General features: G+C 47.9%; 1 protein-coding gene and 1 pseudogene across 1 annotated transcript; one reads left to right on the top strand and one right to left on the bottom strand.

Moving 5' to 3' along the window:
• The first annotated feature begins 2320 nt into the window (after positions 1-2320).
• On the top strand, positions 2321-5358 carry LOC123191464 (uncharacterized; annotated as a pseudogene).
• A 1545-nt stretch (positions 5359-6903) lies between these two features.
• On the bottom strand, positions 6904-8517 carry LOC123187341 (probable protein phosphatase 2C 32). The gene has a single exon (XM_044599201.1). The coding sequence runs from the start codon at positions 8333-8335 to the stop codon at positions 7163-7165; it is 1173 nt and encodes a 390-aa protein (XP_044455136.1). The 5' UTR covers positions 8336-8517; the 3' UTR covers positions 6904-7162.
• Positions 8518-16056: the final 7539 nt, after the last annotated feature.

Genomic DNA, 16056 nt, shown 5'->3' with positions numbered 1-16056 from the left:
CAGAGCCCAAAAGCGGCTCCCCGACCCCCGAGCCGCACTCAAGGGAATGCCGGACGTCCGCCTTGGCTCCGCCGGAGACGCCCCCGCTCCCTCCCACACCGGGGCCAGAGCATCGCCGCCGCAGCCGTCGAAGGCAGAGACGGGCGCAGAATCGCCGCCCCTGTCGCCCGAGACCGCAGTCCGTACAGGAGCCGTTGGGACACCCATCGGACTTAGTTCTCAATTTTCGTCCAGTAACAACGTCGACCGTGAGGTCTCCGCGGACAACCGTTAACACACTCCTTTCTCTCCCTTTTTCTGCACAGTAGTCTCCAGTTCACAGGAGCTTTGGGATTTCAGTGTAAATAATTGGACTTGGGGATGGAGCCCATGTCTTATTCTGTTAACATACTCCTTTCTTCTGCACAGTAGTCCCTGGTTCCCACTGACTTTAGCTTTCTCTCCGGTCGTGATGGGGGTTAGTGTCTCTCTAGATTGGATCTAGAGGAGCCACTTGTATTAAATGCTTGTAACAGCAGCTGTAAGCATCGATGCAGATCTAGCCACTGGAGTAAGGTATCTTACGAAACTGTTTGCTTATGCCGACAGTTATTTGTGTTACAATTTCACTTTGACATACTTCCTCAGGCCATAACTAAAGTCCATCTAGTTATCCTATGTCAGATCTTTTAAACTTTAATTGCTGAAACATTTCAGCCGCTGACTACCTCAAATACGAAAGGGGTTCCCTAAATAGATACTCCCACCCTCCCATAATATAAGATGTTATTACAACCAATATACTCATATATTGGTTGTAGTAACATCTTATATTGTGCGACGGAGGGAGTAGGTAATAGAACCTTAGGTGTGGCAACGCTCTATTGGAGCAGTATAGTCTGAAGACGCTCTTCTAGAGGTCGGTCCATGGCATGGACATGAGAAAATAGTAGCTCTACCAAGGATAAGATCATGTTGATTAGACATGATCGAGAGCCCTTTGTTAGCATCTCGTGCAAATACCATCCGTCACTAATGTTTATAACAGGCCACGTGTTCTTAAAATTCTTTTTGGTTGAATAAGCGATTTCAGACAGATGAAGGCAGCAAAGGCGTCTGATCCATCCTTCTGTTTTGCTCATTTTGCAAGTAAGAGTAACATCAGTATTACTGTCAAATTAGAAAGATAACAAATTAGGAATTAAAAGGTACTCCGGCACATGTCGCAGATTAGAAGAGATTCTTTGTTCCCTCGTCATATATATGCATATCCTCAAACACTTGGTGTGCAGGTGTAGAGCAATGGAGTTGGGGTGGAATAGCAGGACTGTGCGGCACATGTCGCCATTGTGCTGCACACGCTGCCAGACCTTGATTTCTATTTTCGTGCCCTTGATTTCTTAGTTGTCCTCATTTTTGCCCCCTTTCTAAAACTCAGCTCAGTTCTTCGTTGAGTTAGGTCTAAAACTCTACGAATTGTTGGATACTGCTTATTGTTATATTTACGATAACGTTGGTTTCATCTTATTTGGAGGTTCGATGCTTAAGTTACTGCAGTTTTGGTTTGCGTTTTTTTTTTGCCTATTTCAGACCGACGAGAACAAAACTAAGAAACGTTGACAGTGCGGCACATGTCGCCGTTGTGCCCTCGGCTTCTTATCATGCCACCGGAGAACAATTGTTGCAACTCGAGGCTGCCGGTGACGTGTTTCAACAAGATAAGAGCACCGTTGCAAACTCATGTTGGCACCTCTTTAGGCAGACACACTTACAGTTGGGTACATGATGCTAGTGGCCGTAGACGATGCGCACGCGGGTCTCTGGGATGGGGTTCTTTGAGAATGGCCTCTAGAGGTAAAGGACAAAGCGACTAATGCGACGATGCCCACGAGCGTCCTTACTTTCTTATGATCGTTTCGTTAGGTTCGAGTGGTTTTGAGTTGGATCCACTAAATTGGACTTCCGTAACCATCCGTTTGGAGCTCTACCGCTCCAGCCATGGGTGCTGCAGCTGGAGCACCAGCTCTTGTTTCAGTACTTTCTAGTGCAGATTAGGTTTCTGCTACTTGGGGCAGATATTCCTGCACTTTCTTAGCTAAGCGAATATATCGGGCAGTAATCTCCTGTTGAGGTGGTAAAATCGATGATCAGAATGAAGTCCGCCCAGCTCAGCGTAATTTATAGTTGGATTTACTGCCGGTTCATCTGTTTGTCCAATTGAAAGTTTCTTCCATGATACTGCTGTTTTTGTTACAACAAGTCTCGTCTTTAACCAGTTATTGCTTCATTAGTAGCAGCATAGTAAATTCGCTGAATTGATCTATTCAAATAATACAGATGGATGAAAAAGGAATGGGGCCAATTAGCAGCACAGCTTGAGGTGTGCATTGCTGCTATTGAATCCTGTGGGAAGATGGGGAAAGGGACAGAAGAAGCGAGGTCTCTTCCTAGGTTGAACGGTTCTGCACAGGATGCACTGTAATTGCTCAATTCACTGCAGTGCAGGCTTGATCTTCTAGCAGAGCAGCTACCCACTTTTGAAGAAGTTCAGTCTGGCCCGGCAACCTTAGGGTCATGGAAGGAACAATATCAGAGGTAAGCTATTCTTAGAAAAAAAAATCATTTGCTTCTTTAGTATTTGTACATAACTGATTTTATGTTTTCAGGCTGCGAGTGAGCCTGAGGAGTGCCAACTTGCAAGCAAAAGTAAACATTGGAAAAGCTGCTCAAGAAGAGGTGTGCGATTTTTCTTCAGAGTTAATTTGATACTTTATTACTTGAGCAATGCTAGCTTGCCTCTCTAATTTAAGGCCTTCTCGCATTCTAATTTTGCGTTATCTTAGAGGGAGCTTCTTCTGGGAGACGGAAAAGAGTTCACTATTCGGAGATGTAATCTCCAGTAAGTTTATTAAATGCGGCCTTTGTATTACTGGTCTATGGGAATATTTTAGACGTCAGTTGTAGAATGTGTTTGATGATCTGTTCAGTTTCACGGGGATTTCCTGCAAGAGTAGACTCCAGAAGGCCTCCAAAGACACCGGTTGTGAATTTCAGTTCCAAAGCGACATTTTTAAGTTCCTCACTCGGGCAGTCGGGCTGTTGAGAAAGTCTATTTAACTCTTTGAATTATGAAACTGGTTATTTACTCATCTACCCATTAGTGGTTCTGCTGACTTGCAGGTGGTTTTGCCAATATGAAATATCGTCAACAAACTAGAAATTGTTGTGTTGATGTAACACTTGCATATGACCTCAAAATCGAATCACATTGCACTAATTAAAGAACCACCATTTTATATTTATTGTTTAATTCTATAATTTATGTTTGCACAATGAACGCGAACCTGCTAAATGATATAGGACAAAGGCTGGGATGACCTCCGCTGCAGAAAGTATTACTGAGAGCCTCCGTCGGTCTCGGCAGTTGATGGTTCAGGTTAGCACCCCTGCGTGTTCAGTTGATATGTCATATGGTAATGATTATTTCCTAGTCGTAAGTCCAGAAGTAATTTACTATAGATGTGACAGGAAGTGGAGAGAAGTGCTAATACCTTGTCAACGTTTGGTAAGTTTTCCTGTGATTAAGCCTGTTCTTAATTAGGAGGCTCACTTGTAAGATTCTGCGTGTTTAAGCTTGGTCAAGATTTCCTTACAGATGTGCTGTTATTTGATTGTAGACTTTTTGTGGTTATTAATTTGTTATTAAGGAGCCATGGAATAGTCTGTGCTGGTTTTCCATATGAACAAGAACTATTCTTTTTCTGCCGTTTTAACGCATTTCCAGACCTATCAAGGCCAAGTTGCTAGCTAATTTGAATTTCTTTTTTTTTTTGCAGATGAATCGACAAGTGTTCTCCGAAAGGCTGAAGGTGAATATCAAGGGCACCGCTCTCTGCTGATGCGCACCCGTGGTTTGCTCTCAACGATGCAACGGCAAGATGTTCTTGATAGGTATGCAGCATCAAAATCTTTTGCAGAACTCAGAACCAGCCTTAATTATTACCAATCGTTTATGATGTGGTCGTGCAGTCTTGGTTCGGGTCTTTCAGTCAAACAAAAGAAATGGAACAAATGGGTTTAAGTCATATACCTACCTAGTCCCGTTGTGATATGCATTTGGTTTCCATCCGCAAGACAAGTAACAACAATGGTGTCTGGGTTGGTGCCAGATTCTGACTATATCTGTTCCAGGATCATCCTGACTGGTGGGTTCCTCGTATTCTCCTTGGCGGTTCTTATTTCTTAGTGCATGTCGCAACAACAAATGTTCCAGCCATTGCTTATACATGAGCCTTTTACATCCAGCCGCAGGCTTACCTTTCAGAGTTCTTATTTCTTAGTGCATGTCGTCTAAAGTAACAATTGCTTGCTCAAAAGGACTATACTTGTGCACTGACCTGCTGTCAGACTTGAGTTGAGAAAGACCTTCAGACAGAGAAGTAGATTATTGCTCACAATTACTCCTGCGGAACTGCTGGCCTTGCAATCTGAAATTCATCAGATGGAAGATGGATTCAACAGAGAAGTAGATTATTGCTTTGGTACCAAGGATCGGCTCAGTGCACAAGTGTTGAAGATCACGGAAGACTACAACCACATGCATTCTCAAGTGCAGTCTCAAAATCTTCATGCCAGTTCTTCTGCACCCCCGCCTGATGAAACGATGGTGGCTCAAGAAATTGTAGAGCCTGACGAAACAGCTCCTTCTCCGACAGTGATTCCTGATGAACCTGCCAACTCAACAGTCATTCCTCCTGCAAATTCTTCATGTGTGAAGACAACCACTCTTCTTTCTGCATCAGAACTGAAGAAGACCAAGGTTGCCGAGAATGAAGCTCTGAAGAGAGGAAAATCTCCAGATCCTGCTGGTGTTGAAACTGTGAAGAAGTTGAAGACTGTTGTAAGTGCTACAACGGCACCAATTTATGTTGAGCCATTGGCCACAACGCCACCCACAGTTGAAGTTACTGACCGTCGCCTGATTCCGCTCTCTAAAGAACGTGAAGGTGAAGAAATTCCTGCTGCTTCCTCATAGCAGGTAGATGAGGGCAATGATGTTGACACAAATGCAACGCCACACATGGTATCGTCGCCCCAGCCTCAGTTAACGGCTGAAGAGGCTGAAGTTGAAGAAGAAGAAGATGTGGACATTGACAATGCCACAAGCCCACAACTCCACTCATCCGTGATGAATTTTGGGAAGAAGAACACCCAAATTCTTCTCTGAACACACCTCTGATGCAATTGCCTCAGTTGCCATGCCAAACAGAAGAAGTTTTTGGTAGTTCTGAAGAGCGACACACTCCTCTTCAGACCATCCCTGAAGAAAATGTTGCTGGTGATGCTGCTCAGCAAGAGCCAAATGCTGAAGAAAATTAAGCAACTACTGATGAAAATTCCCCAATCAACATAGAAGCGTCCGTGCAATCTACTGACATGGAAACTATGTCACTTGCTATGGCTGAAGAAATTGTCAAGGCTAACTTGATAACATACCATAATGACTTTATTGGCTCTCCTCGCCCCGTATTGGATGCGAGTCCAACAAAGGTGAATCTGCAGCCGAAGCCTGCAATGCCAAAAATTGGAAGGGCTGGCACTCGGCCGAAATTCAACAAGGAAGATTTCTTCAGCAAGAAGAATCTCTTCATTGATGACTCATCCTATGATCATGCAAAGATCCAAAGACTAAGTTTCAGGACGGCTCATCAAGTCATATTTTATGCCTCTCTCCTCTTTGATAAGAACAAAGTCTTCACACACCATGATATTTCTCATTTGGATATGGAATCAATCAATTGCTTCACTCCGGAGTTGATGGTATTGCATGATGCTGGTCTTCTTGCCTTCTGTTCTGATGTGTGTGATTGGAATGAAAAGTGATCCTCCAGTTCTATGCTATCATTCATAGATCAGGTGATGCATCAGATTACGCCACATAGGCCATTGACTGGATGACGGAATACACACACTACAAAGCCCCCATAAGTGAACTGCTTCGGGCATTGCCACTTCATATTCCTCCAGAAAACGCCCAGCGTCTGAGCAAACTGAACTTCCAGATCACTTTATGCATTTGCTGATAAAACCACTTGATGAAGGAGAAGCTCTTCCCACCAAATTCTTTTTGTAAATTTGAGAGATAAAGTCCCATCAAAGGCTATGATTCTGAAACTGGAGAAGTTGTTGGGATCATGAAGAATCTGCTATACAGTGTCATCCATGTTATTCCTTCCCTTTGATGCCCACTATTTCAGTCATAAGGACTCTGGTTGCTCAATCGCCATTTGAACTCAAACCGCGTGCCTCATGGCTCATGAGATTCATCAGAACCAGAACTGCAATCCCTTATTAGGCCGATCGCCAGAATCATCATCTCAGTTTCCTTCCGCCTCTAGAAATTCTTCAAAGCACCATTGCTTCAGTTCCACGTGGTGTCTAAGTCTAGGACTTAAATGCTGATGAACTGATTCTATCACAAGGAACCTCGCGATCTGAGTGCTCAGTTTTGGGTTAGTCTTCTACTAGTTGGCAGAGGTTTTGAATCTGTACCTCCCAGACCACCGACTTTCCATGAGCAGAGGGCGGCAGAGTTGTTTTGCTTGTTCCAGAACAAAAATGTGGTTGTTTAAATCAAAGTGGCAATGAGCTGTTGCAAGACCGGGAATAAAATCCAAGACTGAATTTTTTGTTTTCCTTCTGGTTTACGCGGCACACTTGTGCACCCTCGAACTAACATTCTTGGTCAAGATCGATTATTTTGATGGTTCAACGGCGTTCCGTTGAATCTGATGCCCAGTTGTCGTATGTTTCGTAGTACTTTTGTTCGTTTTGGAGTGGAATCACAGACTTTGCGTGTGTTGCACTACGTTCCAACTCCGAGAGTATACTATGAACACAAGATCACACATGGTGATACATCTCTGCCCTTTTAACTGAAGATTGTTTTTCAGAAGATTATTCCCGTCTAGGGTGATTGCAATCTCAACCGGATGATGATTATTAGCACTAACAGTGCTTGATCTTGTTACAAGCACCAGCAGCCGGATCGAGCGGCCGGGGACGAGAAAGACGACGTCAAAAAGCTCTCTATCTACACGTAGGGTGATCATCCATGGCGCCGCCGATGCATATCTTCTCGCGTGTTAATTAAACTCTTACTACTACTACTACTACTGCAGTCTTATCGGAGAGGACGGCGCTGGAGCTGGACGACGAGGACGCTGATGTCGTCGGAGGAGCCCCTGGACACGGCCATGTCGACGAGCCGGCGGCACGCGGCGGGCAGGTCGCCGGAGGAGGCGGCGGCCGCGTCGACGGCCTCCTGGCTGCCCACCTTGTCCCACAGCCCGTCGGAGGCGAGGATGAGCAGCTCGCAGTCGGCGCCCACGTCGACCGTCCTCGTCTCCGGCTCCGCCACCACCCACGGCTTGAGGTGCGCGTCGCCGATGCCCCGGGTCACGGCCAGCGAGCCCTGCACCCGCCATACGCCGCGGCAGTTGAGCACCAGCCCGCCCTTCAGCGCCTCGATCCGGTCCCGCTCGTCCTGCCGCGACGCTCGGTGGTCGTCGGTGAGCGCCTCCGCCCTGCCGCCGCGGCTCAGCACCGCGCGGCAGTCCCCGGCGCCCGACACCACCAGCTGCCGCCCGCCCTCGCGGAGCAGCGCCGTCACGCAGCAGGCCCCGCCGCCCGCCTGCTCCCGGTTCTTGGAGGAGGTGGTGGAGAACTCCTCGTCCGTGCGCAGGTACGCACGCCGGACGGCGCCCTCCACCGCCGCGCGTCCTCCGCTTCGCGCCGACCTCTCAAGCTCCTCCGCCACGATCCGCGGCATGTTGTCCGCGGCGAACTCCACGGCGCCCTTCCCGCCGTGGCCGTCGAACACGCCGAAGAGGGCCTGCGCGCGGTCCCCGCCGAGCGCGACGGCAGCGACGTGGCGGTCCTCCATCTCGACCCGCTTGCGGCCCTTGCCCCTCCGGCAGAAGGCCGCGAAGCCCTCGCCCTGCTCGGCCACCTCCTCCACCCCGGTCGCCGCGGCGGCCTCCAGCACCGCCGGCGCGACGGTGGCCGCGGCCGGCACGAGCAGAGGCGCCGGGCGGCGACGCTTGACCGGGGCTTTAACAGCAGGGGAAGAGGAAGGGTCCGCGGCCTTGGCGGCGGGCGGCGGCTGGACGGCGCACGGGGAGGGCTCGGGGTGGATGCGCGCGCGGAGGTGGGCGAAGGGGCGGAGAGGCGAGGAGGGGAGGAAGCAGGCGCCGCTGCTGGAGCAGCCGTGGTGGTTCTGGAGCTGCAGCTGCTCCAACAGGCCGAGCCGGGACGGCGAGAAGACCGGCGAGCCCGGTGCCAGCGCGCACGTCATGTGCCCCTCCCTTCTTACTTTCTTTCCTGGCCTGCAGTATGCTTTGCGGCGAGAACTCCTTCTCCTAGCTCCAACTCCGATGGTGAGCTTCTTTCTTGTTGCTCCATTGATGGGCTCCTCGCATATGTAGGCGGAGAGAGGGGGTGCGAGCTGGTACTAGCTGCTATCGCTCGGCCGGACACGACGTCGACGCGCGCGTTTGTTTAGCATAGTTCGGCCGATTAGGTTAATCGGTCAAAGAAGGATGGAGACCCGGCGAGCGACGGGGCGAGAGATCCGTGCGACCTGCTCACCCAGTGACTCGACGCCGCAATTAACAACCATATTACTGACATGATAGTAATTATTTTTTAACACATTACCGACACAAACGCTCATACATGTATACACTCAACCCTACGAATGCACACACATACCCCTACGAGCATCTCCGAAAGACTAAGCTGGCATGTCATCATGTGATTTTACAAAGTCATCCTACGTGTCTCGTAGTCAACGAGAACATCTCCTCCTACTAAACGCATATCGCCGGAAATCGAATTCAGAACAAACGCGAGCTTCAAGATTTGGTTTCTGATAAACTGGAACAACATTGTTCTTCTAACCATCTAACCGCATGTTGCTTCGCGACATGACATTAATTTTACGAGAACATAGTGCGGTGCCTAGCCACACGATGGCTGCCACGTGCACCCCCACGCGTGCGCACCCGATTGGCCGCCCACGCTTTCCTCTCACACCCTAGCTAGTGTTTTGAAACGATCAACCAGCAGCGGTGAGTGGAGTACAAAGGGGCATCATGAGTGGGTCGAGTGGCCGACCTCGACCCGGACCGCTCGACGATTAAGGCAGGGAGGAAAAGAAGAGAGGGAAGCAAAGCGAGCCGGCGACGTGTCGGCGAACACAACGCGGGGGGGCGCGATCCCTAGCTTAGCCGCAACGCTCCGGACGAGCGCGCGAAGCTGCCCGGAAGCTGCCGTTGTCGCCGTCAATCGGCGCCGAGACAGCGACCGATTGTTAGGTTATTGTTAGCCGATCCTTATGTTTGAAGATGTTTTTGTTTTGCCAGCGGCGGCAGTGCTGGTTGATGATTGATTAAAAACCTTTTTTGTTTGTCCGGCGGGGTAAAGCGCTAGTTTAACTGGGGACGTCGCTGTGCGTGGCCAGAGCCATCGGTCTCCGGCGGGCGACACGGTCGAAACTCGGAAACCGATTTCGATCAGAGGAAATGCCGGCACTTATCGGTGTCAGGCGACATGGTCATGGTCCAAAACTTGTGGTCTCCTTCTTTCTCTTTTCATTTTTTGAGAAACGCAAATGTGCTCTTAAAGAAAAACGAAACCCCTAGCTAGCATGTAACACGGCCCTCGTCCTCACGGCTAATTCCGTCGGTGGTCTACCTGGCAGATACCGGCGCCGGGAGGCGGAGAGACCACAGATCTCCGTGCATGGTTAAATTTGGCAAAATTTAGCAAATTTTGTTTCTCGGTCGGCACCTCGGATCTGGCAAAATAAATGTGATCACATGTATGGGAAAGACATTACTTTCTAGCGTTCACACTGTTTCTTCCTTGCATAATTCACTTCTTCGCCACAAAATGTGCCAGGCACCAACCTCCACCAGTGACTCAGGAATGCCCCGTTTCAAAATCAGAGCTACAATGTCCTCGATGCCTTGGTCAACTGTTTGGCGTTTGTGGTCAGGTCGTCCGTCTGTGCCCCGTGGGGGTTTGTAATGTTAGATAATTGCATCTATAGTTCTCGTAGTCACTGGTGACATCCAATTTGGTCCTAGAATTTGTGTATTGCTTCAATACGGTTCCAGTACACGAAAATATGTCATCAATACGCTCTCTGAGGTTGAAACAACAGTCATGACTCTATATGTTACATAGTATCTCGAATTTACGTAGGCGAGACGTCGAAATCAATAATTGAGGAGTACTCCTCGCAAAGATCACCCCCACCTTTCCAGGTTGTGATAAGTGGCGCGCTGCATTAGCGCCACTTGTCACAAAATGAGAGTTTTATCTTTTTTTTCGTAGATGCATTTAATCAAAACGTTTTATGTCTTAAACTGTGCTTCCAAATCTTGAATAGTTTTCGCCATTGGACTCCTCGCGCCAAGATCTTCCAAACTAGATCCTGATGTTGACAGATTTTAACGAACTATTTTTCACAAAAAAACCCAAACCGTGAGCACAGTTTTTTCCCTTTTCTAAAGAGGCACTGTCGTGCCTTCGTGGAAGAAAAAAAATAGAAAACCCATTTTTTCCGTTTCCGAGAGGCACAGGCTCGCAGAAGGGAAAAATACTGTCAACGCGTTTTTTTCATTTTCGAGAGGCACGGTCGTGCCTCTCGCGGAAGGAAAAAACAGAAAATGCGTTTTTTTTTTCGTTTCCGAGAGGCACGATTGTGTCTTTGGCGTAAGCAAAACCATGCCTCTCGCAAAAGAAAAAAAACAGAAAATGCATTTTTTTAGAGGCACGGTCATGCCTCTCACGAAAGTAAAACCATGCCTCTCGCGGAAGCAAAGCCGTGCCTATTGCGGAAGAAAAAACATAAAACATATTTTTTTTCGTTTTCGAGAGGCATGGTTGTGGCTCTCTCAAAAATAAAACCGTGCCTCTCGCGAAAGCAAAAAAATGTGTTTTTCCACACAAATATTTTTTTTAAATTTATTTGTGCCCAAAAGCTAAGGAAGACTGGTGGAAACCAAAACATTGAAAAAACCCTAGAGAAAAACCATTTAAAAAGCCGAAAACACGTGCGAAAAAATAATCTAAAGGGAGTGCACAAAGGAGCGCTAGTCAACTAGTTGCTCCCGCGACACCTGTCAGCTTAGATGACGTCTGTATAGAGCCCATATATCAATGGGCAGAGAAAAAAAGAAAAAAAAACGTGCCGCAAGGATGCAAACCCGCAAACTGTGGCACATTGCTGTGCGAGCAAGCCACCAGAACAGGCGCTTGATCTTGTATATATGGGGATGCACACTTTGTTATATGTGTGTTCTTGTCTTTTTAAAAAATCATGAATTTATAAAATGTTCATGAGTTTTTTTTAACGTTCATCGATTCAAAAAATGTTCGAGATTCAAAAATAAAGGTTCATGTCTACAAAAAATGTCCACACATTTATAGAAAATAATCAAAACAATGTTTGAGAATTTAAACAAAATCCAAGTTTTTTTCACTGATTCAAAAAAACATTCATGAATTCAGAAAAATGTTCGTCACAAACACAAACTGTTTCTGAATATGAAAATTTGTTCCCAAATTTCAAGAAATGTTCGCCTATGCATAAAAACTTGTTGACGAGTTCCAAAACAATGTACGCCATTTTAAAAAATGTTTGTGAATTCAAAAAGTATTCATGAATTTGTAAAAAAAGTCCTGATTTAATATGCACACATTCTTATTAACACATAAGGGCTCCATTGATCTATAAACAGGCTTTCGCCCCACTTTATAAATAAAGCCACAACTGAACAAGGGGCTCAACTGATTCAAAGAATTTTCATAGGAATTTTGGAGGATTAGAATCATGGGGATTTTTTTCCTATGTGGGTTGTTTGATTCATAGGATTGAATCATATAGAAACTTTTTTTAATGATTTCTTTGTACTACTTTCATAGGATTTTTAGTATCCACTCAAACCTTTTTGAAAGACTCCTTTGTTTTCCCGATGATGCTATCAAACAATCCTAAATCCTGTAAAACTGGGATGAGCATCGTTCCTATATATTTTTTCTATTCCCACATTTCTAGAATCCTACGAATCAAAGAAGCCATGAGTAACATATAAAAGTCAGGCGTCAAACCTCTAGGAGCCTTACAAAAGGATATTCAAATAGTAAATAACGTAAAGAATAGAAAAACATGGATATTACAGAACGGTATGTCTTGTTCAGTTCGCTTTATGTTTCACCGAGCCCTGGTAACGTTCTTAGGAGCAAAAAGCACCCTTACATCAAACTGCGCATAGTCTAACACTCGGTCATCAAGGGACCTAACAGCTCCAACAACTCCTTCCTCTAAAGTCCACCAAAACAATGATTCCTCCAATTTTAAGCAAACATCCAATTTCCCCTCGGCCTTCACGGCGACGACATGCCGGAACAATTTTCCATTCCCAGAGAACTTATCATCAGACAACACAATCTCCCGATCAAAGCCACTAGTGAACGGGTGAATCTCACATGTGAGGGCGGTCAATCTTTGCAGAGACTTGTATTACAACCTCAACACTCTCATCAAGTAACAGATAGTCGACGACCAAGCTGCCAAGGTCACTAGAAACCTCTTCATCCAACAGTTCATCCAAGTCATACCCCCCATCGATCTCGGCATACACAGAAAGTAGCCGTTTGTCGGATAACCCATCCCCTTCCTCCTTCACCCAAAGATCAACTTCTAGCAATGCCCTCTCCCTTATCATGTACATTCCTCGACAAGGACTACAAAAGAGGCAAGGTAAAGGATTCCCGATCAACCGTGAGAGCATCATTAACTCTGCCGGGACGATTAAACACGAGATTCCGCCGCGGCTCCAGGGCATCCCGGACAGCAACGATTCCGTAGACGCTAACGGGGTATGCTTTGAAGGTCGATAGACTCGGCAAGAAGATCTGTAGCATCGGTCTTGGCTCACGGTACCCGATCGTTGATCTAGTAGTGGAAGTGTCGTGGGTTTTAAACTCACAGTGGTGGCAGTAGCCCCTCATCGCGCATAGGTCCGTCGCCTACGGGAACATCCTTAGGGCATGACCAATGGAGGCGAAAAAAAGACGGGTGCTCCATCAAACACATAGGCATGGGAGGATTGAGGCTATTGCTCGCATGCTTCAGTCCAGTGGTGGCTATGGTGGTGCTGCCTCACACCCGTCATCCTTCGGTCCCCATGTGTTCATCTTTTTCATTCCTCCACCCCTTCTTTTCCTCTCCCTCATTACTTTTTCCTTCTTTATCTGCTGAAGAACCCGTCTCCTCTGCAAGCTTCACCTTGCGCATGCAAGCAGCGGTCCTGCTGCCACAGTGGCATTCGAGCCTAGTTGGCTTATGAAACATCACCTTTGGGGCTACCCATTGGCCATGCCCTCGGAAGGCTCAGAGGACGAGAAGGAAACGTGGTGTTCTCAACCGCGCTTGCCCAAATCTCCTCGTACTTGTTCCGGAACGCGATGCTCCGTTGGGTGTAAACCCTGCCGCATGCGCCGTCTACTTTCGTTGCTTTTTCCTCGTCGGACTTCCACCCCGGGCAGTCCGGCACCTCACCGTCGGCGTCCGCTTCCGGCGGATCGTAATCAGAATCGCTGCCGCGTACGGGGATGCCGTCGTCCCAGTGATTGTGAACCGGAGACGACTCTGAATCTCCGCCCAAGCTCGACAGATCGATGGGGGACGGCTCCTCGAGCGTCTCGTCGGGATGCCGGGGAGCGGGACGGGATGAATCTGTGGGGACTTTGGAGCTGGCGGACGGATGGCTGGGGTGGCCGTCGTCGGGTGGGCAGGTCCATGACCCGGGCGCTCCTTCGCTGAGGACATCGCGCGACGGTAGCTAGGGTTTCGTCGGCTGCAGCGTCTGTCTGCTGCGTCTGAATTTGGTATCCATTGGGCTTCCTTTAAAATCTCGGTTGCCCGAGACCGTCCTAAGCAAAGTAGCACGGGCCTGGGTTATTTTTTGACATCTTTTCTTCGTAACACGGGCCTGGTTTCTATCGTGTAAATGGCCCAAGCGGTCCGGTTACCTGAAAACAAATTTTTTTTACGGCACCGGCGGGCTGGAAACTTTCTTCAACTGGACACTTGTTTTCTTCTCTTAAAAAAAAAACTTGACACTTGCTCAAGGAACGGGGCAGAAAATAAACAATTGATCACTTGCAGTATTCATTGAAGTGGTCGTACTCAAGATGCGCACGTTCTCTCATTAAAGCGCATCCCACCCCATCGTATGGATCTGGCAAAAGTTTCGTGCTGGCCGCATGATTTGGCTCCATTCCTTTCTGAAACCGACCGCGTGCTTACACGTGTCGTCCTCCTTGTCACCATTCATCGTCCACTATGCTTTGTTTTTTTTTTTTTGTGCGGGGACACTATGCTTTGTTTTTGTTTTTTTGTGCGGGGACAGTATGCTTTGTTTGGGTACCACTTTCGACACATGTACGAGTCTGATGGACTGAAATCCGAGTGATGTGATTGTAATGGCACCCTTGTCGATCTCCAGGAGCAAAAGCAAAGTTTCCCCAATATTTTCCATTTTTATTTTTCTGTCCATACTGCCCCCAGTTGATCTAAGCTCAATAATGCTTCACGACGCAAACAGAATCTGAACCAAGGCATGCGATGTGCGTATCCGTTTCTATTTGGCGAATATAATGTGTGTGTATCCATGTACATTCACCACAAATATTCCGGGGCGCATGCTTATTTTACACCCAACTAACAAAGTGTCGATGCTTCCCACAAAAAAACAACAAAGTGTCTATGCGTTAGACTAGTATAAAACCTAAAAAGAATCTCTAGCAGACTCTTTATATCGCGGACTCTTATATCGCTTTTATAGTTCACGGAAAACCGATTTTACGGGCTGTCGCGAGCGGCGGCCGAACAAACCCCATATAATCAACCCGTAAACAAGAATATTCTCTGAATATACCTTTTCCTCACATCAATTTGAAATCGAGCGCTGACCGACATGCGGACGAGGAAGACACCACCAGAGCGGAGGCCAATGGACGGAGGAAGGAGATGCGGGACGGCCAGAACGCGTAGGCAGAGGCCAGGGCCGTGCGGGCGGCGGCCGGACTCAGTTAGCTAGCTTGCTCGCAGTAGGTAGCTAGCTTGCTCGCATCGATTCAGCTAGCTAGCGCGACCGTAGCTAGCTAGCTTGCTCGCATCAACGGGCAGACGGGCGCGGCGGTCGGGCGAACGGGCGGCCGCGGTGCGCTCACTGCAGGCGGCGAGCTTCAAGGCATTGGTGGGAGTTGAAATTCCCCAACTGCTAGCATTGACTGTTATTCAGGGCCCTGGCAAAATTGCCTTCGAAACTAAAGATACACGGGTCTTGGGCATGTGTTTACTGGGCCCTGTAATTTTTTTGAAGGGTTGAATGATTTTAAGAGATCTGTTCGGGTTCGTTTTTTTAACTGAAACTGTGAAAAACGGTTATTTTACTGGTTTGACCACTTATATGGGGTCTGGTAGAGATGCTCTAAGAAGTTTTCTACAAATGTGTAGCAAAGTGATAGGGTGTCTTACAAAACTGCCCCAACCTATCTGCCACGCGTTAGATGTAAATCGGATGGTCAGAAATGATGACGAACGACGGGTACATCATCTTCACCAACTTGGTCGTTTGTATGAGCAGAGAAATGACAAAACACTCCAAGAAAAATACAAAACAGTGGTGGCAACACAACCGATGGATATGCTCCATTTTTCTCCGAGGTGGACGATGGATATACTCCAAGGTCTCCAGCGAAATGCGCACACGAAACCCCACTCCCCGTGCGCAGCAGCCGGGCCCCACCGGTCAGCCAGCGCCCTTCCTTCCCCTAACTCCCCTAGCCCGTCCCCCCTCATATAACCGCGCCCCCGCCGCCGCCTCCCTCGGCTCCTCTCACATCACCGTCGCCCGCCCCCGACCCCCCGCCCCGCCTCGCCGCCATGGAGCCCTCCCCGTCCTACGCGCTGCACCTGGCCGTCGCGGCGCTCGTCGG

The sequence above is a fragment of the Triticum aestivum genome, chromosome 2A (genome assembly GCF_018294505.1).
Source record: "Triticum aestivum cultivar Chinese Spring chromosome 2A, IWGSC CS RefSeq v2.1, whole genome shotgun sequence".
NCBI classification, from domain to species: domain Eukaryota; kingdom Viridiplantae; phylum Streptophyta; class Magnoliopsida; order Poales; family Poaceae; genus Triticum; species Triticum aestivum.
The sequence above is the reverse complement of the archived record's forward strand: the minus strand, read 5'-3'. Positions and strand labels throughout refer to the sequence as shown.

What these genes read in the sequence shown, in the direction of transcription:
- LOC123187341 (XM_044599201.1), bottom strand. Translation starts at nt 8,335, where the DNA reads ATGACGTGCGCGCTGGCACCGGGCTCGCCGGTCTTCTCGCCGTCCCGG.